Source organism: Artemia sp. Qi Xiang Cuo, chromosome 16 (assembly GCF_049724085.1).
Source record: "Artemia sp. Qi Xiang Cuo chromosome 16, ASM4972408v1, whole genome shotgun sequence".
Classification (NCBI taxonomy): Eukaryota; Metazoa; Arthropoda; class Branchiopoda; order Anostraca; family Artemiidae; genus Artemia; species Artemia sp. Qi Xiang Cuo.
In genome coordinates, this window is record NC_142809.1 from 5,557,956 (window position 1) to 5,585,654 (window position 27,699).

The 27,699-nt window shown below is 32.7% G+C and overlaps 1 protein-coding gene across 6 annotated transcripts in view; it reads left to right on the forward strand.

The window, feature by feature from the left end:
- LOC148942498 (long-chain-fatty-acid--CoA ligase ACSBG2-like) overlaps positions 1–27,699 on the forward strand; it is a 265,986-nt gene that overhangs the window by 210,802 nt on the left and 27,485 nt on the right. For all 6 annotated transcript variants that reach the window (XM_089101963.1, XM_089101964.1, XM_089101966.1 and 3 more), the window contains 3 exons: positions 3,700–3,834; positions 6,488–6,637; positions 10,097–10,237. In XM_089101963.1, the coding sequence (XP_088958089.1) occupies positions 3,700–3,834; positions 6,488–6,637; positions 10,097–10,237 (426 nt within the window). The remainder of the gene's footprint in view (positions 1–3,699; positions 3,835–6,487; positions 6,638–10,096; positions 10,238–27,699) is intronic.

Genomic DNA, 27,699 nt, shown 5'->3' on the forward strand with positions numbered 1-27,699 from the left:
ATAATTCTGATTCTTCTCGATTCCCTTGATGATTTTGGTTTTTCGATTTCAATTGTTTTGATTTTCACAGCATTTGACTTGGAATACGAATTCGGCCTTTTTTTAGCTTGTGATAATTGCTAATCATGAACTATTATCAGGTATTATTTTATCCCTCCCCCTTCTGTTGTCTGTTTTCCATTAATCGTCTTGGACAAGGGTTTTTTTATGTTATATTTTTCTAATCAACTTTTGTTTTAATGTCTTGTTTGTTTCTTTTTTTGCTTTTCCCTTTTCCTGGATATATTTCCTTTTCCATTTTCTTTTTTTCCTGGATATATGAAGCGAATTCGGCTCTATTAGATCTCGTGGTAGCCTTTTGAAAATGTATATTCTTTTATCTCTTACCCCCTGAAGTGAAGCAAGCTCTATCGATCGATTCAATCCTATATCTCCTATCCTTTTTGTTCCTAAGATATTTAAAAGTTTCTCTTTTTTTTAAATGTGTTGTCGTGTTTGCTTGCCCACAAAAGTAGTCGGAAATTGAGCTTTTGATATCCAATTGTATTTGCCATATCTTTGATTCTCAAATTTTCGCCAAAGTTCTTTTTAGTACTTTCATAAGAGCTATCTATTCTAATTAATGGCCTTTATGATTAAAAGGTCGTTCTTAAAGAATTGGAAAAAAAATTGAAATTTAGCGTAAAGAGCGAGGTATTTACTAGGAGGGAGAACCTTCCTAATATACGTAATAAACATGTACGAATATAGAAGTTTGTTACGTAAGTTAATTCGTAAGTGACGTATATTTAATACTAATAAAAACGTTCGTACATAAGATTAAACAACTTTCGAGAAAGCGATTTAGCCAAAAAAGGAAATTTAATATGCAAATTTCGTTTCATTTATTCATGTACGGTTAGCCAAAATCAAAACCTGCATTAACTTAAAAACGTTCAGAAAGTAAATAAAAAAAATAAGTTTTTTTCAACTGAAAGTAAGGAGCGACATTAAAACTTAAAACGAACAGAAATTATTCTGTATATGAATTGGGCTGTCCCCTCCTCAACGCCTCGCTCTTTATGCTAAAGTTTGAATCTTTCTCACAGCTCTATTTTTTAAAACAATAAAAAACTTTAACGTAAAGAGCGACCAAAATTCGTTGAAAATGTCGAAAGTGCTGAATTGTTCATTACTTATAAGATAAGGGTAAGGGACTTACGTCCTTTTGGATTGGTTAAAATTAAAGATAGGCCTATATTTAATACACGAATCGATAGATCTCTTTGAGCTCTTTTGAACCATATGCTTAATTCATTTTTGGAAAAAATGTGAACGTAGACCCTATTTGCCAAACGCCAAGGATTTTAGAGAATCAGCAGATCTAGAAACTGAAGTGTGATGTATCGGTGTTCCGCATCACTCTTTCTCTATTAAATAAAAAAAAACAGTTTTTTTTAAAAGGAACGACGTTAAAACTTAAAACGAACAGAAATTATTCCGTATATGAAAGGGGCTGTCCCCTCCTAAACGCCTCGCTCTTTACGCTTAGATTTTTAAATACGTATATTAGATATATTATATTTTTAATAGGTATGTTAGGGGGTTCGCCCCCTAGTCAATACCTTGCTCTTTAAGCTAAAGTTCGAATTTTGTTCCAATTCTTTAAAAATGACCCCTTAATCACAAAGGTCGTTATTTAGAATAAATAGCTCTTATTAAAGTACCAAAAAATTTTGGCTTAAAGAGCAAGATATTGACTAGGGGGTGAACCCAATCATATACGTAATATTTTCTGTTCGTTTTAAGTTTTGATGTTACTCCTTACTTTCAGTTGAAAAACTTGTTTTTTTTATTTAATTTCTGATCGTTTTCTTTAATAATGATGGGAAATCCGGCACCCCCTTCAATGCAATGTCCCTTTCCTCATGAAAACTTCCTTCAGGGAAAGATCCCCCCATATAACCCTGACCCCCCCCCCCCGCACCTACCATTAAAAATCCCCCCTGAAAACGTCTGTATACTTCCCAATAAACAGTACTATTTGTTAACATTGGGTAAAGTTCATAACTTTCAGCCCTCCCCCCAGGGACTTCGGGGGATTAAGTCATCCTAAAAGACATAGTTATCATATTTTCAACCATGCTGAACAAAATGGCTATCTAAAAATTTTGATCGGGTAACTTTGGGAAAAAGAATGAGCGTGGGAGGGGGCCTAGTTGCCCTCCATTTTTTTGATCACTTAAAAAGGGTACTATAACTTTTAATTTCCGTTCCAATGAGCCCTCCCACGATATTCTAGGACCACTGGGTCGATACGATCACCCCTGGGAAAAAAAAACAAAAAAGAACAAAAAAACAAAAAAAACAAATAAACACGCATCCGTTATCTTTCTTCTGGCAAAAAATGCAAAATTCCACATTTTTGTAGATTGATGCTTGAAACCTCTACAGTAGGGTTTTCTTATACGCTGAATATGATGGTGTGATTTTCATTAAGGTTCTATAACTTTTAGGGGGTCTTTTCCCCTTTTTTTTATAAAATCAGCCAAATTTTCTCAGGCGCGTAACTTTTGATAGGTAAAATTAAACTTGATGAAAATTATATATTTGAAATCAGCATTAAAATTTGATTCTTCTGATGTATCTATTGGTATCAAAATTGCGTTTTTTAGAGTTTCGCTTACCATTGAGCCGGGTCGCTCCTTACTTACAGTTCGTTACCACGAACTGTTTGATATACAAGGTTAAGGAAGTATGGTGAGGAGAACTTTATTTTAAGACAAAACTTAGCTGAGGGACATTAAAATGAAAAGCGTCGGTAAGCGAATATATTTTACCAATTGAAGAAAAAACAAAACATCTGGGAAAAGTGAAGGTCATTATTTTAACCAATGCGAGGAGATGGTTAGGATGATTTAATTGTTTTGTTTTTTTTATTTTTGTGATGAAAACAAAAGATTAAATCATAATAATTCTTCTGGGGTACTTTAAAGAAAGAATGGGTGTTTACTTAATTATGCTATATATGATTATAAGTGATTTTAATTTTGTGTCTTCGGTATCCAATTAGGTAGTGAAACTTTTAGAAATTAATTTATTTCGTTTATTTTTATTTATTTATTTTATTATTATTAATTTTTTTGTCTTTTTTTGGGGGGTGGGGGCTAAGGATGGCTGGTAGTAATTGTGTATGTAGGGTTTTGTAAAGGGTGATGTCTGCCCATACAAGTTTAATAAACTTCGAGTTTTGTTGTTCATGTGTTTTTTTGTTTTTTTTTAATAAAACCCTTTTTTCTCTTATAAATCATATATTAAATAATCAAATAAAATACTATGATTTCTAACATGTTATGCTGGCATGAAAAATTGACAATATTAAACTGATTATGTAGATTATTTTATCTAATAGAAATAATTGGGGTATGAAGAAGTTTGTTTAGTTTGGATGTGACGCGTATGTGACGCGGTATGCGACGCGTATGTGACGCGTATGTGATGTGGATGTGACGCGGATGTGACGCGGTACTTGACGCGTATGTGATGTGGATATGACGCGAGTGACCATTTTTTATTAATCTATTTAGTTTTGAGTGAATGTTGCGTTTGTATTTTTAAATTTTAATTGAAAAATCATTGTAGTAACCATGACCGTAAAGGCTTTATTAGATATCGATTTGACGCAATAAAGATACGCAATTTTACGATTTTCTCGTTAAGGTCTACGGAATGAGTGAATCCACTGGCCCTCATACTGTAAATATTGCAACTTCTTTTTGTTTCGGAAGTGCCGGGAGAACACTCTCTGGAAGCAAAACAGTGATCCATCAACCAGACAAGGATGGAAATGGCGAGGTATATAATTTCACATTTTATAATTACCCTTTTATGTCTGAAACTATGAAAGTTCACAAGTGTATCTAGGGTTTTGCTTCGTCAAGATTGCAACCCCTTTAGAGGTGGGAGGGGGGTGAAAACTTAAACAATGTCTTTAGTCGTTGTATAACAAAAAAATTTATATCACATCTTATGTGGCGGAGGTCTTGAATCGCACAAATCTTCCTCCTGGCTGCACCAGAGAAGGCTAAGATGCCTTCTCTAGGACAAACGAACCACCAAGAGTGACAGTTTAGGGAAAATGTTGAGTTGCTTCGTCAATATTGTAGCCCCTCTCGGGGGGGGGGGGGCGTTGAAAATTTAAACAAGGTTTTTAGTCGTTGTATAACAAAAAAAGTTTATATCACATTTTATGCGGCGGAGGTCTTGAACCGCACAAATCCTCCTCCTGGCTGCACCACAGAAGGCTAAGATGCTTTCTCTGGAACAAACGAACCACCAAGAGTGGCAGTTTAGGAAAAATGTTGAGTTTCTTCGTCAAGATTGTAACCCCTCTCGAGGGGGGGATGGGTGAAAACTTAAACAGTGTCTTTAGTCGTTGTATAACAAAAAAATTTTATATCACATCTTATGCGGTGGAGGTCTTGAACCACACAAATCCTCCTCCTGGCTGCACTACAGAAGGCTAAGATGCCTTCTCTGGAACAAACGAACCACCAAGAGTGGCAGTTTAGGAAAAATCTTGAGTTGCTTCGTCAAGATTGTAACCCCCCTCGGGGGGGGGGGGTGAAAACTTAAACAATGTCTTCAGTCATTGTATAACAAAAAAAGTTTATATCACATCTTATGCGGCGGAGGTCTTTAACCGCACAAATTCTCCTCCTGGCTGCACCACAGAAGGCTAAGATGCCTTCTCTGGAACAAACGAACCACCAAGAGTGGAACAGTAAAGGTCATCAATTACAAACTTTATCACGACATTACCACAAATTCAAAAAACAGCAAAATAAACAGATAATCGATAGTCTCTATTGGTTACCGTTGAAAAAAAAACTGGTTGAAAACGTCTTAAAAATCGGAAATAAAACAATAATTGGCTTGGGAAAAGACAAGAAAATATCTTTTATTGGCAAAACTAGTCGACGGGGAGCATGGCTCGGTATGTCCGCCATAAACAGAGATAAGAAAATGCCGAAATAACAAAACAAAAACGAAAACAAACACACAAGGTAGAAGATAACAGAGGAGGCCACCCTAGCGTGAGAACACCACAACAAAATTCATATAAATATCTATTGTTCATCAATCCCAACATCCAGACAAAGAACTATTTTTGAAATGTGTTTTTTCAAAGAAAACCGGCTTTCGAAACTTGGGGACATTTCTACTAAAGTAAGTTTATTTGCAATATGAGGAATCTGGTATTTGATTGAGAATCTGGCTCTTTCTGATTTAATTGGGGGAAGGCGAGACTTCTTGGAGTGGACGTGGTGGGGAGGAGAAATGGGAGTCTCAATTATATCCAAATCATGGAAGTAATTTGTTGAAGATTGGATATCATAATACCACATTGTTGTATGCAGGTATTACAGTGGTTTGAGATTAAGTATATTGAGAAAAATATAAAAAGTTTGGGTTTCCGAGAAATTTTGAAGCCTCACTGGGCGATGAACAAAGGTACTCAGAATTCTAATTGCCTTATTTTGAATTATCTGAAGAGGTTGGAGAATCTTTTATCTTCTAAAAGATTTTATCTTATTTGGAGGCTTTGCTGGAAAAATAATAATTTTCGATACAGCCGAGCTTTTCAGAACTGAAGTGAACTGATTTATTTGGCAAGTACTATAAAATAGATGTCGCTTTGATTATTAAATAAAAAAAACAATTTTTTTAACTGAAAGTAAGGAGTAACATCAAAACTTAAAACGAACAGAAATTATTACGTATATAAGGGAGGTTGTCCCCTCCCCAGTACCTCGCTCTTTGCGCTAAAGTTTTTTTTGCAGCAACTGCCAAGGGAAGGCAACAAGGCCCTTGATAAATGATGGCCACAAAAAAAAGGAAAAAAGAAGAAAAAAAAACGCTCTCAGTAGCCTTTTTCATAAGAAAAAATAATACATAAAATACTAAACTATGTTTCTTCATTCATAAAATGATTGTGCATTGTATTAAATAAATAGTATTTTTGAATAAATCGATGTGCCCTCTCCCTCTGAATGCCAACCGGAATATTATTCCAAAACTCAAATATCAAAACCCATGACTCAAACTCAAATATTATTCCAAAATTCTGTAAAACTCAAATGTGGGAAAGCCAAAGTATTGAACTTTTCAATATTGCTTTAGATTGTTATGTTTTTTAAGTTGTATAAATTTAATTTGTTTGTCGTCTTATCCGTGGTATGTTCGAGTATCATGACTGGTTTTGACACACTGCCAATTTTAGTATTGTTATATATTTTTTATAATAAAAATGTTTGGATTTGAATCAGCTCAGATATCTACCCCTGAAAGTCTCTGGAAGTTTTTTTTTCTCCGATCTCAACTGACTTCTTTAGACATTTTACCCGGAGACTGATTTCTTGCTCTTTATTCTTTAACTCCCAATATATTTCTCAATGACGTGTAAAGGTGTCAATTATTTTCAATAAGATCCCCCTGTCTTTTCAAGATCTGTATGGACGGAAGAGATGTGTTCATGGGATATTTAGATGATGAGGTGAAAACCAATGAAGCGATCCATGAGGACGGTCTTCTTCACTCCGGAGATATTGGAAAAGTGGATTCAAAGGGGTTCCTCTTTATCACAGGAAGAATAAAGGTGATTTACCTCTCCTATATTATTACCTAATAACAGCAATATTTCTATTTGCTATACTATTTTTTGTTTTCTATGAATGAGGGGTAAAGAAATTTCCCTGACGGATGGGTCAGATCGCAGACATATTGTTTCGGATTTTTAGTTTCTTAGTTTTGAACTACAATTTTATAGAATTTGCGCCTTGAGGGTTTTGCTCCCTCCCCCTCCTTTGAACCTTCACCAAGGATACACGATCTTCTTAACTTTGGAGATATTGGGAAGGGGGTTCAAAGGGGTTCCTCTTTATCACAGGAAGAATAAAGGGGATTTACCTCTCCTTTTTACTACCTAATAAACATAATATTTTAATTTGCTTTGTTATTCTTCGTTTTTTTTTTTTTGGGGGGGGGGGACAAATAAGTTCTCTTAGTGTCAGATTTGAGCTTTAAAGTCTCCCCCCCCCCCTGGACCCTTCACCGTAGGTCCCTTCCAAGATATGTATGGGCCTTCTTTACTCTGGAGATTTGTAAAAGTGAACTGCAATATCCTTATTTTGTGATTATTCGTCAGTTGATTAATGTTACTTTTTCTGATAAATATGGATCTTGTCCTTTATTTTCTTTGAGAGGGGAGGGGGGCAAGAAATTCACTTAGGAGGAAGGATCGGACTACAGATATATATATATATTTTAACGGGTTTTAAGGCTTTTGTTTTTGGCCTATAATTTATAAGGTTTCGACATTGAAGGCCCCCCCCTTTGACCCTTTACCACAGAGTCCTCCAAAAATCTGTCTGGGTCATCGGTCTTCTTTACTTTGAAGGTATTGTAAAAGTGGATTCAAAGAGGTTCCACTCTATAACACGGTGAATGAAAAGTGATTTACTTTTTCTCTTTTTTATCTCCTACTATCTGCGAAATTTTTTTATGACTTTTATTTGGTATAAAATACGCTTACAGAATTGTCAAAACTATTGTTTTACTGATTTAAGAAACTAGTTGATTAAAAGAACTAATTGACTAATTATCTTCACAACGATAATTAGTCAATTCGATAATTGAACTTCCAGTACGAAAGATTTGTTTCTACCATTTCTTCTTTTCGTTAATACAAGTCAGGTTCGATCGTTTTTCGAAAAAGCCGGACGTTTGAAATAAAATTCACGGGGGGAATACCTTTTACGCCTCGTTTTTCTTAGATGCAACCCAATTTAAATTTTTTACATTATTAATAAAGATCGTTAATATGCATTCCGGATTGGCAAATGAGTGGTTTTTGGACGTATTTCACAACTGTTGATAACTTATTGAAAGCTGGGTTATCAGTGAAGATAATCCAAGATAATCCCCCTTATGTGATAGCTTCTATCATATCACATTTTCAGTAATCAGGATTTGCATCGAACTTTGAACTCTGAACACGGGGAGTTAAAATCGTTCTTGTTTTAGGCAAAAAATGGGAGTTTCAATTTTTCAAAGGATTAAAAAATTTTCAATGCAAAGCTCAAAGAATGTCAGTCGGTTGGTATTAATATACAATTTTTTAAATACACTATTAAATATACAACTTAATACAAATTAATATTTTAATATTTTGGTGCTTCTCATCATTTTTTTTTTTTGGAGAAGGCAAAATATATTCGAATGGAGCTTGAGTGATAACGCAGACACATGTTCTACTATAATCTACTTCTAGCATCGAAGCTGTACTAAAGATTCCGTGGGGATTATCCGGGACTTCCACCCCTGGAAACAGCAGACACATCCCGTTCCCGTTCTCGTTCCAATCAAATAACTTGAAGTAGTGCAAAAACAAGACATTTCATGTGTGTTAAAAAGTGTATATATATTTCTGTATTAATATATATTTATTTTTTATCGTATAAAAAAATCTAGAGTTTTATTATTATTCCAAGTTGCTTATAATTTTATGTATAATTATGAGCTTTTGGGACCCTTTCCCCCTCCCGATTCTTCATCAAATGGTGTTCCATTTGTAAGTTTGGTTGGACGGGGGTTGTTGTGACAATTTTTTTTTCGGCAGACTTGCCATTTTCTCCCGTCGTTTCTGTTGGAGATTCCTGTGCAAAATATTTCGAAATTGCTGCTCAAAGAAAAAAGTACAAAATTTTTCTATAAAAGTCAAGGTTAAATCTTTGTTTACATAATTCCTTCAATTTTTTGGCTTATGTAAATTTGAACAAAAATGGGGCGAGCGGGCTAATAAGTTGCTTAGGACTTAATGAGCTGTCGCTGAAATTTAATATAGGATATAGTGTCGCTTCTGAAAACAAAATATATTTGAATATTTAAGTTTTATCTTTTAATATTGTACCGGCATACAATCAGTATAATTTTGAAAGTCCAGGTTACAAATACTTTTCATCAATGTTTTCTTCTTTTAAAGCCTTTTCTTTCATATGTACTGAAAAATATTTGTCGAAAAATTGCTTCAATTGAAACTATCTGTTTACTTTTTGGTCGACGTAAAATAATATTAGCCTTTTTGGGGGGTTAAAAGGGGTAAAAAAAACCTCGCTTATTTTCGATAAGTCAAATGGCTAGACAAAAGTTAGAATTGGAGCTATCTATTTAGTTTTAAATAAATTTCAAATGACATTTTATATTTTTGAGGGGAGGGGTTGGCAACACCATACTTATATGTGGGTAATCACTTGGCTAGATTAAACTTTCATTTCAATCTGTAAATTCAGTTTTCAGTAAAACAAAAATGACAATCTAGTTCTTTGGGATCTTTGAGGTTGCTGCAAAGCCACCATCCCTTGGTGTTATTTTTATTCGTTTTAAGTTTGGTTTTATTGTTTATTGTAATTTCTGTGACATAAACATCAGTTTGAATAACAATTTTATTTAATTGTTATTTATTGACAAACTTGTCAGAACAATACAAAGCAAGACTACTGTCATCAATGAAGCTTCCAATATTCCTATCTTGGTTCGCAGATATCTTCCTATACTTTTCCAAACTATACTTTTCCTATACTATATCCAAACCTTTTTCAACTGTGAAAAAAAACCTGTGCCTTGGCTATTCTACTTTTAACATCTTCACCGTCTTTACTAACATTACTTCCTAGGTAAATGAAGATTTGATTTATGAGTAGTGTGACCAATGTGATTTTAAACGTTTAAATTATTTTTGTGTTAGTTTTACATCCTGAATTTAACAAATGGTTAATATTTCACATATCTTTGTTTTTATTTGCACCTATCTTTATTATGTTTTACGAAAGAGGTAGAACAACTATTAGAATTTGGAAAGAATTAGTTTCCAGGGGGTACTGAGTAATATTTTTTCTCAAAAGGGGGTGGTAGGCCAAATAAGTTTGGGAACCAAGATGAAATCTTATATTACATTATGCTGGGCTGTATTACCCTTTATAGGCTAAAGCTTTTATTCTTCATTTACTGATTACTTTTTTTCAACTTATTTTTATTCTAATTTTATTTCTTTTGTCAGGAGCTCCTGATTACAGCTGGAGGAGAGAACGTGCCCCCAGTACTGATTGAAGATAATGTCAAAGCAGAACTACCCTGTTTAAGTAATACAATGCTCATTGGAGATAAGCGAAAGTTCCTTTCTATCCTTCTAACACTCAAGGTAATTCAGTCCTTCATTTTAATAATGGATTTCAATTGTACAACGGAAGGGTAGGAAAAACAAATTAGAGTAAAAACTTGTGCTAATATCAAAAAGAGAATTACCAAAATTTTCAAAAAGAATTACCAAAGAAAATTACCAAAATATTCTTATGATGAGTATTTTCAGGTAAACATTTTAAGGCTTTCCATGATAGGTGCTTTAGTTAAAGTGATGGAGGATTTTGGATCCAATTTGTGTGCTGAGGGGGTTGGGGCTCCCGCTGTCATTGGTGCTGGTATCAATGGTATCACAAATTGATGCTAAAACTTTTTGGTATCGAACATTTCATATTGCAACGCCCCTAGCTTCAACTGAAGATATCTATGGATAACAACTGCCAGACCGTCCAAAAACTGCAAAATTATATTTTTATATTATTATATATTTTTATATATATTATTATATAATTTTATATATATTTTATATATTTATATATATTAAAGATTATATTATTATATATTATATATTATTATATATTAGATTATTATATATATTTTATATTATTATATATATTAAAAATTATATTATTATATATTGCAGAATAAAAACTGCAAAATAATATTACAAGACTTATTATAATTAACAGCAATGTTATTGCACCTCCATCATCCACATAGATATCCTTTTGAATAGTGTTAAACAATGAAGTAACCAAAAATTCAACCATTTTCGCAAACAAAATTGGAGCTATGTCATCATCAAACATCAAAGACATTAATATCTTAGCAGTGGACTAAGAAATTGTCTAGTTTGCTAATTTGCTAATAGTTAGACCAACAAAACTTATTCTTCAACACATCGATCCTGAATTAGACACTTAACGCTATATTTTATATAACTAAATATCAAATTAATTTTAATTTGGCTATATATAATTTATTTACTCTTCGTTGTTTAGTTTATTCTTTAGTTAATTTACTCTTCTGATAATTACAAGTTTTTGAAAGATACTCAGATTTTGAAAGTAAAAAGCAGAATTCTGCAACATTAAAATATACTCTATGAAAATTTTTGAAAAAAATTTCACAATAAACTATCAAGATAAAAAAAAATTGAATTGCTATCACTCCTGATACACTTTTAGATGAACATTTTTCCTCATTTGACAGTTGTATCCAAAACACGTTTTAAATTTTCATTTACTATGGGTTTTAATTCACTCTTTAGAGTTCACCGGAAAGCTGTTACCGGTGCCATGGTTAATGTCAGGATGCCATGATTGATACAATGTCATTGGTGATTGTTTTCACCCTATAAATATCATTGGCAGTGCAATAGCGCTGCCTAAGTAAAGAGCGATGCGGGCACAATGTATTATTTTTTTTTAGACCAGGGCACTTCGTATCAAAAGAGTTGTCTTAGAAACTTAGGAAAGGGCTAATTCGATTAGAAATTGAAAGGGCTAGTGCCCCTTTTACTAATTGAAAGGAATTGGAGGGCAACTAACCCCCGTCCCACGCCCACCCTTTCCCCAAACATATTCAATCAAAATTTTGAGATAGCCATTTTTTCAACGTAGTTGAAAGATCTGGAAATTACGTATTTGAGAATAACACCCCCCCCCCCCACAGCCCTCAGGGAAAGGGTTGTAAGTTATGCCCTTTTGGTATTTAAGTGTTATATAGAGAGGGTGATCGTTTAAAGTTCGGAGGGGGCTCGCTGGATTGCTAATCAGAAGTTTTAGTGACCTTTTGGAGATTCAAAGTGATCTGAGGGTGGAGCCAACCCCCCCCCCACACACACACCTCGTATTTTCCCGAAATGTATCTGATAGAAATTTTGAGATAGCCATTTGTTGGGATAGAAACTTCGAAAAGAATTCATTCGACTGAAAATAGAAAGGACTAGTACCCTTTTGAGAGTCGAAAGTCATTGGAGGGCAACTAACCCCCCTCTCACACACACCATTTGCCCAAACCCATCCAATCAAAGTTTTGAGATAGCCATTTTGTTCAACGTAATTGAAAGGCCTGGAATTTATGTTTTCAAGGATGAGAGCCCTCCCCCCCCCCACCACACCCCTCAGGGCAAGGATTATAAGTTATGCCCAGGGGGCATTTAAGGTATCTATAGAAAGGGTGATCGTAGGAACTCCGGAATGCGCACATTTGATTGGATATCAGATGATCTAGTGCCATTTTCAATATTCAGAGTGAGAGGCGTTTTGCATTTTGGTGAAATGCATGTGATAGAAATCTTGGGAGGGTCATTTGTTACCGTAAAAACTTCGAAATTCATTCGATTGGAAATTGAAAGGGCAAATGCTCTTTTTAATAGTCGAAAGTGATTGAAGGGCAAATACCCCCTCCCACGTTCACCATTTCCCCAAACACGTCCAATAAACATTTTGAGATAGTTATTTTGTTCAACGTAGTTGAAAGATCTGTAAATTATGTATTTGAGGACGATAACCTCCCTACAGCTCTCAGGGCAAGGGTTGTAAGTTATGTGCTGAGGGCATAAAAGGTATATGTTGAAAGGTTGATCTCAAAAACCATTGGACTGGCAATCAGAAGTTATAGTGGCCTTTTAAGATTCAGAGTGATCGGAGGGTGGATACCCTCACCCCATACCTTATATTTTCCCAAAATGCATCTAATCAAAATTTTGAGATAGCCATTTTGTTCAGTGTAGTTGAAAGGTATGGAAATTATGTATTTGACAACCCCCATACCTTTTCAAGACCAGAACATAATTTGCACTTTACTGAAAAAAAAATGAATGCGGATTGTCAGTTTAGTATACATATACTGACATATATTCCTTAAAGTTATAATAATATTAATTTACTAAAGTTAAAAAAGTTAAAAAATTTAACCGTATTTTATTTATTTAAATCATACAATAAATAACCGGGTCAAACTCAAAACGAGCATACATTGACAGGAGTATGGCTGACAACCCTCTCGCCTTCTCAAGACCAGAACATAATTTGCACTTTACTGAAAACAAAATACATTTAAAATGTTTATACTTTGTTTTTACCAGATCTATGGAGGGCGAAGTCCTCCCCCTTGCGCTCCAATTACAGCGCGAGTGTTTGGTGCCCTTTTTAAGAGCAACAAGATATTGGAGACACCCGCATGCCTTCTCGTCATAAACAACAAAAAGAACAATAGCGAATTCTTTTCGCAAGACAGTGGAATTCTATATTTGAATGAATATTTTGAATCAATTTTGGGCCATCCTCAGCAAAACATAAATATATAAAAGAAAAGAGACTTACAATAACATACAACCATTAAAACCTAATATTATTGATTTCCTTCAATTATCCTTCATTCAAATACAAATTTCCTTCCCTCTTTCTCTCTAAGGATCAGAAGGATTCCCATTCCACAAAAATTTGATTTTTTTTTATTTTCAACCTAAATTCTTGGTTACCCCAAAATATTTACTTAATCAAGGTTTGTTGACATAGAAGAAACAAACAAACAAATAAATGGCCGTGGATTGTGAGTTTAATTAACAAATACTGACATTTCTTCCTTAAGGTTTTGGTAATTTGTAAAAGTAAGAAAGGTGAAAACATTTCAAACGAATTTTGTTTTCAGTAAAGCGCAAACTGTCATTTAGTTATTGATAGTGATTTGTGATAGTTTTACGCTTGGAAGATTATTCGACTTCATATTTGCTCATTCTTGGCCTAATGGAGCTCTTTACTTTTCTTTGAAAAACTTGTAGCGTGGAAAAAGTTTTTTTTTTAAATTAATCTCTTTGTAAAAGTATAATTTATAGTATCTATCTCTTACGTTTATAAATATTCTGTTACACTCTATCTTCGTAAAACTTGTAGCAGGGAAAATGGTTTCGCTTAGGGATTTAAACATCCATTAAGTTTGATCCATTTCTCTTCTCTTGAGACGATGATTTTATTTGTCCTGGGAAAACATAAAGAGTACATTTTATTAAGGATATTAGTATTGTCCTGTTTTATTCCCTAAGGAAGCAACCAAGCTTTAAAGTACGTCAATACTATATTGATCGCGTATAGTATAAGATCGCTAAATTAAAGGATAATGAATAAAATAATAATTTGGCAGGCTGACAAAATAACAACGAAATTGAAAAAAAAATTAATGGGCCGGTTTATTTTTCAGCCTCAAATTTCTCAATATATACACAAAAAAAATGGGTCGTGATTCATGCTTAAGGCAGATAATTTGTGTTTCATTTCAGATTGATGAGAGAGGGTATGGGGTTAAACACAACAATATGTATTATTAGACTTAATAAGGGCTTAATAAACCAAAGGGAAGGGGGGGGGGGTATTATTTCTCACTGCATCCACCTAGATTTGGTACCCTTCTAGGTACCAAACTAGCAAGGCCGTATCCAGGGGGGGGGGGGGGGTTACCCCGTTTGAACATCCCCCCCCCCCCGAAATTGTTGACCGAGTCAAAAATAAGTCGAAAATTAGTAAAACCTAGGTAAAAATCAGTAAAATTAGTCGAAAACTGAGTCAAAAATTAGTAACCCCCCCCCCCTGAAAAAGTCAAAAATTAGTAACCCCCCCCCCCCCGAAAAAAAATCCTGGATCCACCCTTGCAAACTAGGTACCCATCTAGTTTCTTCTAAGGATTATTTTCAGGCATACTCAAATTTTTGGGATGTAAGAAATTTCACTATTATCAAAAAATTTAAATGAATAAGTATTGTAAATGATTTGCTTTCACTATTATTGCAAAAGACCCAACATATTTTTGTATGTATCAGTGCATATTGAGCGTAATGTTTTTAGATTAGACAAAAATGAATAAAACTAAAGATTTGGTTAACTGACATGACAAAATACTTTACGCATCAGAAAAATCTGTTAACAATTATCTTAGTTTCAGCCTTACGTTTCTCGATACATTAGAGAAAACTTAATTTCAGTTTCGTGCATAAGGCAGAAGATGTTTTTTTCTTCTTGATGAGATCGAATGAGCAGGTAGGGGTAAAAATACTAAAATATGCTCTATTAGCCTGAAATTTAACAATTTTCCCAGATGGGGCTTTTCAAATCGATCTCAGATGGGACAGAGCGTGCCATCTTTTACTGCTTTTATGATAGGACCTAATACAATCATTATTTACATTTCTAATTTTCTTAGTATTGTTTTTAGACAAACTAGTTTTTCATTGCTCTTTTCACTGTTATAAAATAATTTATTCAAATGAACAACGCAAATAATTTGCTAACTATTTTCAAAAGAATCCAAATAAGCTTTTGAATTTAATGGCGGTTACTAAGGCTGTATGCAGGGAGAGGGGATTAGAAGGTTTATCCCCCTCGAAATTATTGTCTGACTCGTACAAAAGTAACAGAAATTTATTTATACCCACAAAATACAATGGAAAAACTGTGAAGTAAAAATTATATGTATATATATATATATATATGTATATATTTATATATATATATATATATATATATATATATATATATATATATATATATATATATATATATATATATATATATATATATATATATATATATATATATATATATATATATATATATATAATATTAAGGTAGCTGAGGAAAAACTTTACGAAAAAGAAAATAAAAGGTTTGCAGACATTTCTATTTGTCAGCCCCAGATTTCTTTTTCGTCTCATTGGACAAGTGGGGAGGGGGTAAATGGGGTAATGCTTTAAAGTTTAACATCCCAACCTTTATATTTAGAGTCTATAACCAAAACCTTTGGATATACGAGCATGTGTACTTACTGAGTTTAAGATCTGTCGAATACCAGTCAAACTTTCTATTCGATTTTGGAACAGGAAACGAAGCAGGTTATTATTTTATAATCCATTAAGTTACTACGAACTAAATGGGGTATTATTTTATAGTTAAGATTATGTTTTAGTATAGTCCCACTAATTTGAAAAATGTGGGACTTTTGTCGTACTTAGGCTACTTAGGCTACTTAGGCTACTGGAGATTTATTATATTTTAATCAAAAGCAGTAAAATGTAACTAAAAATTACTTGTGACTAAAAATTATGTGACTAAAAATGTGACTAAAAATTATGTGACGAAAAAATTTAAACTTTTTCGCTTGCTGACTGTGTTGCGCAGGTTCCGATCTCCTGATTTTCTGCCTTCAACCAGAATTTCGACCATTTAGAGCTGGGTCGACTCTGGCTGAGCTTATCGACTCCCATTCCAAACCAAATAACTAGCAGCACCTGGACTCGAACTCCTGTCCTCAGGATTTTAAGTCTGGCGCGCTAACCATTCGGATAGGAATGTATTAACCCTGTCAGAAATTATTCTTATAGCACATATGATTTCTGAGAGATAGAAGTGTTTGTGCATATTAGATCGATACTCCATTTTGTTGTTTTCTGTAATAACCAAATGGATAACAGTTAAATAGTGACTGATCCGCGCCTGTCCGCTTTTCACTAACATAGACAACTTACGGGTCGAAAAGCTTTTTCTTTATTTACTTATAACGCACACATACGAAAAGGTATAAAGGTGAAACAACAATGAGAAAGACAAAAAAAAATATGCAGATAATAGAAGAACGCAATCAAGACGATGGTAATGGGACAATTGCGCATAAGCTATATGCGCATAAGACACTATGAGAGTGTCTTATGCCGCATTTATAACTTCAAACAAATAGCAAAAACTCCAATATTCTTCACACGAAACACTTTTTTGCTCATAGTTGAAAAGAAAGAAGAAATTTACAAAATATAAAATAACTTATCAGAGTTCTGCTCAAATCACCAGCCTTAGGAATTGGGAAGAAACTGGAAAGAACTTCTTTCTATAATGTGAATTCTCCAAAATTCCTTTTGAATTTCTCAAATAATTGAGTATGTTTATATTTTTAAGGTTAATTGAGGTTACAAGGACACTAGTGTCGAAGGGAAGACTAAATCAACAACATCTTAGTTATTTTGGCAAATTATTTACAAGAAACATATAATCACAAATCGATTAAAGTTTTTTTTTGAGAAAATCAACTAAGATTCAATCATAATTCAACTAAAGACTGCAGAATCGCTTGCATTATTAATCAAGATTAATTGATTAATCCCTGTTCGGTACCCACTTTCAAAAGATAAGAGGTACTTTCCCATTATATAGGCCTTTACAAGGAAACCAGTCTCGAAAAACCCGTTTTTGACGGGTTAGTTCAAGAGTCCGCTATAGAGAAATGTAATGCATAGCGTTGTTTTCATTGCGTTTACGATATTTAAACTGTTGTTTTTTGGGGTTTAGGGGGAGAAAAAGGTACCTAGGTTAGGTTACGTATTTAATCTATGCTATAATTTACCCCCCCCCCCCCCCTAATATGCAAATATACAGCCCAAATTTGTTTATAAACTATTATAGATAGATAGATAGATCGTGTATTTCAAAAGCCCAAGAGCCATATACACACAAAAATTATGAAAAATTGAAAAATTACAACAGAGCAAATTACGAAACACACATTAACATGATACATAGCGAAAAATACCTTCTGGTAAATTACCAAAAAAATAACTTTTTTGTTATCCATAACCGGAGGTTATGGAGGGCATTGTCAGTGAAAAGCAAGGAAATTTTTATTCTTCTTCGCTTGAGGGCGAGCAGATTGGCTCTTTGAAGAAGGGAGATACAATGAACTTTACCCTCATTGAAGATAATTATTAGGGGCCTTTTTTGGACTGCTTCTGTTCTGTCTGACAAATCATTGGAGATGTCAGGATGCCAGACAGGACAAGAGCACTCGAGGCTTGGGTGTAGAAATTATAGAAACACTCTTCACTCAAATTAAGTACCAGCATTTAGTACAAACGTAGGATGTTTTTTGGGGGGAGGGGCAATAATTGAAAAAAACTATCTAGTAATATGAATTAGAAGCGCCCAGAAATTTGGATTTTTTTTTTTGAGGGACGATCCCTGAGCCCTCTGTATACGTCCATGACTGACATGTAGTCATGCTGTCTAGTCTGTAAATGGTTATATAAGTAGAGAGGGGTCAGGAGGTCGTGACAGGACCACGTGGTTTATGGTTTTCTCAGTGAGAATGAAAAAACAGGAATTTTCTCACTTGGAAAAACATGAATTTTGTCGCATTTATGGTTGTTTTCATGGATGGTTATGTGTGTTGTTCGATTTATTTGATGTTTTTCATGGATGTTTTATGGTTTTTGTCAGTGAGAATTTGAAAAACAGGAACTTTGTCACATTTATGGATGTCAACAGCAATTCATGTCTGTTTTATGGTTTTCTCACTGAGAATGAAAAAACAGGAATTTTCTCACTTGGAAAAACATGAATTTTGTCACATTTATGTTTGTTTTCATGGTTTTTGTCAGTGAGAATTTGAAAAACAGGAACTTTCTCACATTTTTGTATGTTTTTATGGTTTTTGTCAGTGAGAATTTGAAAAAACAGAAACTTTCTCAAATTTTTGTATGTTTTTATGGTTTTTGTCAGTGAGAATTTGAAAAAACAGGAACTTTGTCACATTTATGGATGTCAACAGCAATTCATGTCTGTTTCATGGATGGTTATGTGTGTGGGTCGATTTATTTGATGTTTTTATCGGATGTCAACATCAAATTATGGATGTTTTATTGTTTATGTCAGTGAGAATTTGAAAAACATGAACTTTGTCACATTTATGGATGTCAACAGCAATTCATGTCTGTTTTATGGTTTTCTCAGTGAGAATTTGAAAAACAGGAACTTTCTCACTGAGAAAACCATAAACCACGTGGTGCTGTCACGAGTCAGGACACCTGTGCTGTCGACCTCAATTCACCTATCGTGAATCAATAATTCCCCTTAGAAACAACAAATTAATTTTCCCTTTCTTGACAGATCAATCAATCAATGACATCATCTGTCAGACTTTAAAAATTTTCGCCTAGAAACATTTCTCCAGGAATAGATCCAAAATCATTAATGTCTTTGCCTCGGGAACAGTTCTACTGGTCGAACTCCAAAGGATATTAATAACCACCGGCCATGGAAACAATTAGGCAAGAAACATCTTAGCGATGAATTGTTTTCGCGCGCGAGAAGGTTTCATATTAATTTGAAATGCGTTAGCACAGAGATGCCAATAACAAAGGAACACGTTGAATTTGCGTTTAGGGATTATTTGGGCGAAACCGTTTTAGACAGGTTATGGAACTATTTCGGCGAAACAGATAGAGACATTTTAAAAGAAGATTTTTGAAGAGATTTTAGAAGAGAATTTGAGTGTGGTCGTTATAATACACAAGTTTCATTTAAACAGTGTTGTGAGGTCCTCTAACCCAACCCCAAAGGGTTCCAATCCTCCTACCCCAACCTCGAAGGAAGCCCCCGGTCCTCAAAGGCCCCCCAAGCTCCCAAATGCCCTCCACCGGTCCCCAAATGTCCCCCAAGCCCCACAACTGCCCCCCCGGACACTCAAAGGTCCTCCAAGCTCCCAAAGGGCCACCGGCGCCCCCCAAAGGCCCACCCAGACCCCCAAATGCCATCCCCGGGCCCCCCAAAGGCTCATCGAGCTCCCAAAGGACCAACGGGGTCCCAAAGGCCATCCACCGGTCCCCAAATGTCCCCCAGACCCCCAAAGGCCCTCCCTGTGCCCCAAAGGCCCTCCCAGTGCCCCAAAGGCCCTCCCCCGCCCCCTCCTCCTCCTCCTCCCACCTCCTCCCTCCTCCTCCTCCCACCTCCTCCTCCTCCTCCTCCCTCCTCCTCCTCCTACCTCCTCCTACCTCCTCCTCCTCCCACCTCCTCCTCCTCCTCCCACCTAATCCTCCCCTCCCCTCCCCCCTCCCATTCCCTCCCCATTTTTTATACTTTTTTTATGCATTGAGACACAGAACGACCCCCTCCCCCGGCCCCTCCCCCCTCTAAAGGTCTGATTTTTTCAAAGTTCATTTTGAATTTCTTTCATTGAAATGCAAGAGTTGGAATATTTCAGTAGTGTTTGGTTGTGGTTTACCTTGTCACAGTTACATTTTCTTGATTTTTCAAAGTTCATTTTTAATTTATTTAGATTATAAGAAATAGGTTGTCTATTTTAGTAGTGTGTTGTTGAAGTTTACTCTGTCACAGTTACATTCCCTTAATTTTTCAAAGTTCATTTTGAATTTCTTTCTTTGAAATGCAAGAGTTGGATTATTTCACTAGTGTTTGGGTGCTGATGACCTAGTCAGTGTTACCGCCCCATACTATTTGAATGATAATTTGAAGTTCGTTCGGAGATTAGATATATAAGTTCAAATAAAATCGTTTGTTGGTTCGTGTCTAAATTTATAAGTACCAGTTACTTTATTTTTCAAATTTCATTTTGAATCTCTTTTGTTGAAATGCAAGAGTGGAATATTTCAGTAGTGTTTGGTTGTGGTTTACCCTGTCAGAGTTACATTCTCTTGATTTTTCAAAGTTCATTTTGAATTTCTTTCGTTAGATTGCAAGAGTCGGAATATTTCAGTAGTGTGTTATTGTAGTTTACCCTGTCACAGTTACATTCCCTTAATTTTTCAAAGTTCATTTTGAATTTCTTTCGTTGAAATGCAAGAGTTTGAATATTTCAGTAGTGTTTTGTCGTGGTTTAAATTGTAAAATAATCTTTTCCTTTATAAGTCAAAGCTCAGTTCGAATGACATTGTTGGAATTGAATTTTTTGTTATTTAACATGTTTTGGTTCATATGTTTTCCCATTTAAATTGTAATTTTTCTTGATTTTTTAAAGTTCATTTTTAGTTCCTTATTGTAGATTCAAGTGTTGATATATTTCACTTGCTTTTGGTTGCGAGTTACCTTGTCGCTCTTACTTTTTCTGGTATCTTTAATTTTCATTTGATTTCCTTACATTGTTATACAAGAAAGGGACGATTTAAGTAGAGTTTGGAGTCTTGTTTCAGAGAAACTGCTAAATAAACTTGATTTTACAAAGTTCATTTTTTTTTTATTTCATTGTAATGCAAGAGTTGGACTATTTCAGTAGTGTTTGGTTTTGGTTTACCTTGTCACAGTTACATTTTCTTGATTTTTCAAAGTTCATTTTGAATTTCTTTCGTTGAAATGCAAGAGTTGGAATATTTCAGTTGTGTATGTTTATTGTATACCTTGGCACAGTTACATTTTCTTGATTTTTAAATGTCCATTTTGAATTTATTTCATTGAAGTGCAATAGTTTGAATATTTCAGTAGTATTTGGTCGGGGTTTACCTTGTAACAGTTACATTATCCTGATTTTTCAAAGTTTATATTGAATTTATTACGTTGAAATGCAAGAGTTTAAATATTTCAATAGCGTTTGGTTGTGGTTTACCCTGTCACAGTTACATTTTCATTATTCTTCAAAGTTCATTTTGAATTCCTTTCGTTGAAATGTAAGAGTTGGAATATTTCAATACTGTTTGGTTGTGGTTTACCTTATCACAGTTACATTTTCATGATTTTTCAGAGTTCATTTGAATTTATTTCGTTGAAATGCAAGAGTTTGATTATTTCAGTTGTGTATTGTTATGCTAGAACTTTTCAAAGTTACATTTTAACATTTTTAAAAAGTTCATTTTGAATTTCTTTCATTGAAATGCAAGAGTTGGACTATTTCAGTAGTGTTTGGTGGTGGTTTAAATTGTCAAAGTCACATTTTATTTATTTTTAAAAGTTAATTTTGAATTTATTTAGTTGAAATGCATTAGTTTGAATATTTAAGTCGAGGGTGGTTGTGGTTTACCTTGTCACAGTTACATTTTCATGATTTTACAAAGTGAATTTTGAATTTATTTATTTAATATGCAAGAGTTGGAATATTTCAGTAGTGTTTTGTTGTGTTTATAATTGTCAATGTTGAATTTTCTTTATTCTTAAATTTTCAGTTTGAATTTATTTCATTGTCATGCAAGAGTTGGACTATTTCAGTATCATTTGGTCATGGTTTAACTTGTCACAGTTAAATTTTCCTGATTTTTCAAAGTTTATTTTGAATTTCTTACCTTGACATGTAAGAGTTTGAATATTTCAGTAGTGTTTGGACATGGTTTACAATGTCACAGTTACATTTTCGTGATTTTTAAATTTTAATTTTTAATTTTTTTAATTGAAATGCAGGAGTTGGAATCTTTCACTTATGTTTGTTTGCGGTTTAACTTGTCACATTTACATTTTCTTGATTTTTCAGAGTTAATTTCGAATTTCTTTAGTTTAATTTAAAGATTTTTAATATTTCATGAGAGATTTTTTATTGTTTAAATATTAACTTATAATTATTATCTATTTTCAAATTTAAATTTTTAATTTCTATAATTTAAAATAATTATATTTACTATTTAATTAAGGTGTTTTATTTTGTTAAATTGTAAAATATAAATTTTCTTTATTTTTAAATCTTAATTGAGAATTTATTTATTGTAAATTAAATAGATGTACTTTTTCAGTATAGGGGGTTCGTGGTTTATAGGTTAAAAAGTTAATTTTCTTTATTTTTCAAAGTTGATTTTGAATTTATGTTGTTGAAATGAAAGTGTTTAAAGATTTGATTAGCGTTTGGTGGTGGGTTACCTTGTCAAAGTTACATTTTCTTGATTGTTCAATGTTAATTTTGAATTTCTTTCATTGAAATGCAAGAGTTGGAATATTTCAGTAGTGTTTGGTTGTGGATTACCTTGTCACAGTTACATTTTCTTGATTTTTCAAAGTTCATTTTGAATTTCATTAGTTGAAATGCAATAGATGGAATATTTCAGTAGTGTATGGTTATGATATACCTTGTCACAGTTACATTTTCTTGATTTTTAAATGTTAATTTTGAATTTCTTTCATTGAAGTTTACGAGTTGGAATATTTCAGTAGTATTTTGTTGTGGTTTAAATTGTCACAGTTACATTTTCCTGATTTTTCGAAGTTGATTTTGAATTTCTTACATTGAAATGCAAGAGTTTGAATATTTCAGTAGCGTTTTGTTTTGGTTTACCTTGTCACAGTTACATTTTCTTGATTTTTAAAAGTTCTTTTTGAATTTCATTCATTTAAATGAAAGAGTTTGAATATTTCAGTTATGTTTGTATGTGGTTTAACTTTTCACAGTTACATTTTCTTGATTTTTCAAAGTTCATTTTGAATTTCTATATTTGAAATGAAAGAGATGGAATATTTCAGTCGTGTATTGTTATTGTATTCATTGTCAAAGTTAAATTTTCACGATTTTACAAAGTTAATTTTGAATTTCCTTCATTTAAATGCAAGAGTTGGAATATTTCAGTACGGGTTGTTCGTGGTTTAACTTGTCACAGTTTCAGTTTCTTGTTTTTTCATTGTTCAGTTTAATTTCTTTGGATGACATTCACTAGTTGGAATATTTCAGTCGCGTTTGTTGGTGGTTTAACTTGTCACAGTTACATTTTCTTTATTTTTCAATGTTCATTTTGAATTTATTTCTTTGAAATGCAAGAGTTGGAATATTTCAGTAGTGTTTGGTTGTGGTTAAACTTGTCAAAGTTAAATTTTCTTGATTCTTCAATGTTCATTTTGAATTTCTTTCGTTGAAGTGCAAGAGTTGGAATATTTCAGTAGTATTTGGTCATGGTATACCTTGTCACAGTTACATTTTCCTGATTTTTCAAAGTTTATTTTGAATTTCTTACCTTGAAATGCACGAGTTGGATTATTTCAATAGTGTTTGGTCTTGGTTTAACATGTCACAGTTACAGTTTCGTGATTTTTCAATGTTAATTTTGAATTTATTTCTTTGAAATGCAAGAGTTGGAATATTTCAGTTATGTTTTGTTGTGGTTTAACTTGTCAAAGTTACTTTTACTTGATTTTTCAATGTTTATTTTGAATTCACATCGTTGTAATGCAAGAGTTTTACTATTTAAGTAGTGTTTGGTTCTGGTACAAATTGTCAAAGATAAATATTCATTATTTTAAAAAGTAAATTTTGTATTTATTTATTTGAAATGAAGGAGTTGGAATATTTCAGTAATGTTTGGTCGTGGTTTACCTTGTCACAGTTACATTTTCTTGATTTTTCAAAGTTCATTTTGAATTTATTTCTTTGAAATGCCAGAGTTGTAATATTTCAGTAGAGTTTGGGTGTGGTTTAACTTGTCACAGTTACATTTTCTTGATTTTTAAAATTTGATTTTGACTTTCTTTCGTTGAAATGCAAGAGTTGGAATATCTCCGTAGTGTTTGGTTGTGGTTTACCTTGTCACAGTTAAATTTTAATTATTTTACAAATTACATTTTGAATTTATTTGTTGAAATGCAAGAGTTGGAATATTTCAGGAGTGTTTGGTCATGGTTTACCTTTTCAAAGCTTTATTTTCTTGATTTTTAAAATTTCAATCTTAATTTATTTAGTTGAAATGAAAGAGTTGGAATATTTCAGTAGTGTTTACTTGTGGTTTACCTTGTCACAGTTACATTTTCTTGATTTTTTCAAAGTTCATTTGAATTTCTTTTGTTGAAATGCAAGTGTTGGAATATTTCAGTAGTTTCTGGTTATGGTTTACCTTGTCAAAGTTACATTTTATTTATTTTTTAAAATTTAATTTTTAATTTCTTTCTTTTAAATGAATTAGTTTGAATATTTAAGTAGTGTATGTTTTTTTTTTACCTTGTAACATTTACATTATATTGATTTTTCAAAGTTAAGTTTTAATTTCTTTCGTTGAAATGCAAGAGTTGGATTATTTCAGAAGTTTTTGGTCTTGATATACCTTGTCACAGTTACATTTTCTTGATTTTTCAATGCTCATTTTTAATTTCTTTATTTGAAATGCAAGACTTGGACTATTTCACAAGTGTTTGGTTGTAGTTTACCTTGTCACAGTTACATTTTCTTGATTTTTCAAAGCTAATGTTGAATTTCTATCGTTTAATTTCAAGAGTTGTATTATTTCATTAGTTTTGTCTGTTGGTTTAACTTTTAAATTTTAATTTTTATTTATTTTTCAAATCTCATTTGTATTTATTTATTTATAATTCAGGATTTATAATATTTATTTAGTGTTTGGTTATTGGTTAACTTGTGACAGTTATATTTTCATGATTTTTAAATGTTAATTTTTAATTTGTTTCGTTGAAGTGCAAGAGTTGGAATATTTCAGTAGTGTTTGGTTCTGGTTTACCTTGTCACTGTTAAATTTTCTCGATTTTTATAATAAATTTTTAATTTATATCTTTTAACTTCACGATGTTGAATATTTCAGTATTGTTTGGTTTTCGTTTAACATGTAACAGTTACATTTTCTCTATTCTTAAAACTTAATTTTGAATTTCTTTATTGGAAATGCAAGAGTTGAAATATTTCAGTAGTGTTTGGTTGTGGTTTACCTTGTCACAGTTACATTTTCTTGATTTTTCAAAGTTCATTTTGAATTTTTTTTGTTGAATTGCAAGAGTTGGAATATTTCACTAGTGTATGGTTGTGGTTTACCTTGTCAGATGTACACACATGTGCTTATCATGAGTGCTCATGATAAGTTAACCTAACCCTTTCCGGTGAGTATGGTTAGGTTAGACTAGATTCAGTTAGGTTAGATTAGACTAGGTTAGGTTAGCCTACGTACGCTTCACTTAGGTTAGCTTAGGTTAGGTGAGAGACATGCGAAAAGTTAGGTGTATGATTAGGTTAGGTTAGGTTAGATTAGGTTAGGTTAAGTTACATTAGGTTTGGTTAGCCTACGTTCGCACGCGTACGTAGGCTAACCTAGCCTAACCTAACTTAACCTAACCTAATCTAACCTAACCTAATCATACACCTAACTTTTCGCATGTCTCTCACCTAACTTAAGCTAACATAAGTGAAGCGTACGTAGGCTAACCTAGCCTAGTCTAAACTAACCTAACTGAATCTAGTCTAACCTAACCATACACACCGTAAAAGGTTAGGTTAACTTATCATGAGCACTCATGATAAGTACATGTGTGTACATGTGACAAGGTAAACCACAACCCAACACTAGTGAAATAGTCCAACTCGTTCAATTCAACGAAATAAATTAAAAATGAACTATGAAAAAACAGTAAAATTTAACTGTGACATTGTAAACCACACCCAAACACAACTGAAATATTCCAACTCTTGCATTTCAACGAAAGAAATTCAAAATGAAGTTTGAAAAATCAAGAAAATGTAACTGCGAAATGGTAAACCATAACCAAACACTACTAAAATAGTCAAACTATTTAATAAAAATTATTGATTATCACCTGGAATTTTAAATATAGATATTCTTTATATTTTAATATTTAACCCATACACAACAACTACTTAACGAGAACTAAACTAGCATTAAAACGATGTAAATACAAAATGTAAATTGCAATATAATGAAAGTGTAACTGTCACACGGTCAAAAATAAACGAAAAATACTTATATATAAAAAAATCTGAATGACAACTAAATACATTATCAAGTGATGTGAAAAATATAGAATGAGTTTCAGTTAATCTGTCAAAAAACAGAACAAACTCATGAAATAGTAAAACTATAGCTTATAAACGAACGAAATTCAAAATGAGCTGTGAAAAATCAAGAAAATGTAAATGTGACAAGGTAAACCATGACCAAACACTAGTGAAATAGTCCAACTCTTTCATTTAAACGAAATAAATTCAAATTGATCTTTGAAAAATCAATAAAATGCAAATGTGACAAGGTAAATCACAACCATACACTACTGAAATAATCCAACTCTTTCATTTCAACGAAAGAAATTCAAAATGAAATTTGAAAAATAAATATAATGTAAATTTGACAATTTAAACAATAACCAGAAACTTATTAAATAATCCAATTCTTTCATTTAAAAGAAAGAAATTAAAAATTAACTTTTAAAAAATCAAGAAAATGTAACTCTGACATGGTAAACCATAACCAGACACTACTGAAATATTCCAACTCTTGCATTTCAACGAAAGAAATTCAAAATGAAATTTGAAAAAATCAAGAAAATTTAACTATGACAAGTTAAACCACAAGTAAACACTACTGAAATATTCCAACTCTTGCTTTTCCACGAAAGAAATTCAAAATAAACTTTGAAAAATCAAGACAATGTATCTATGACAAGGTAAGCCGCATCCAAACACTACTAAAATATTACAACTCTTCCACTAAATCTAAATAAAGTAAAAATTAAAATTTAAAAAAAATTAATAATTAACAGTTACATTTTAAACAAAATCCAAAAACACATTAATAATAAAAAATATTTAATATAGACTAAATAAAAAATATTAGAAATTGGATAAATAATTAAAATGTAACTTTGAAAAGTTAAAAAACAACCAAACACTACTCAAATATTCAAACACTAGATTTTCGACGATATAAATTCAATATGTACTTTGAAAAATCAATAAAATGTAACTGTGACAAGGTAAACCACGACCAAACACTACTGAAATATTCCAACTCATGCATTTCAATGAAAGAAATTCAAAATGAACTTTGGAAAATCA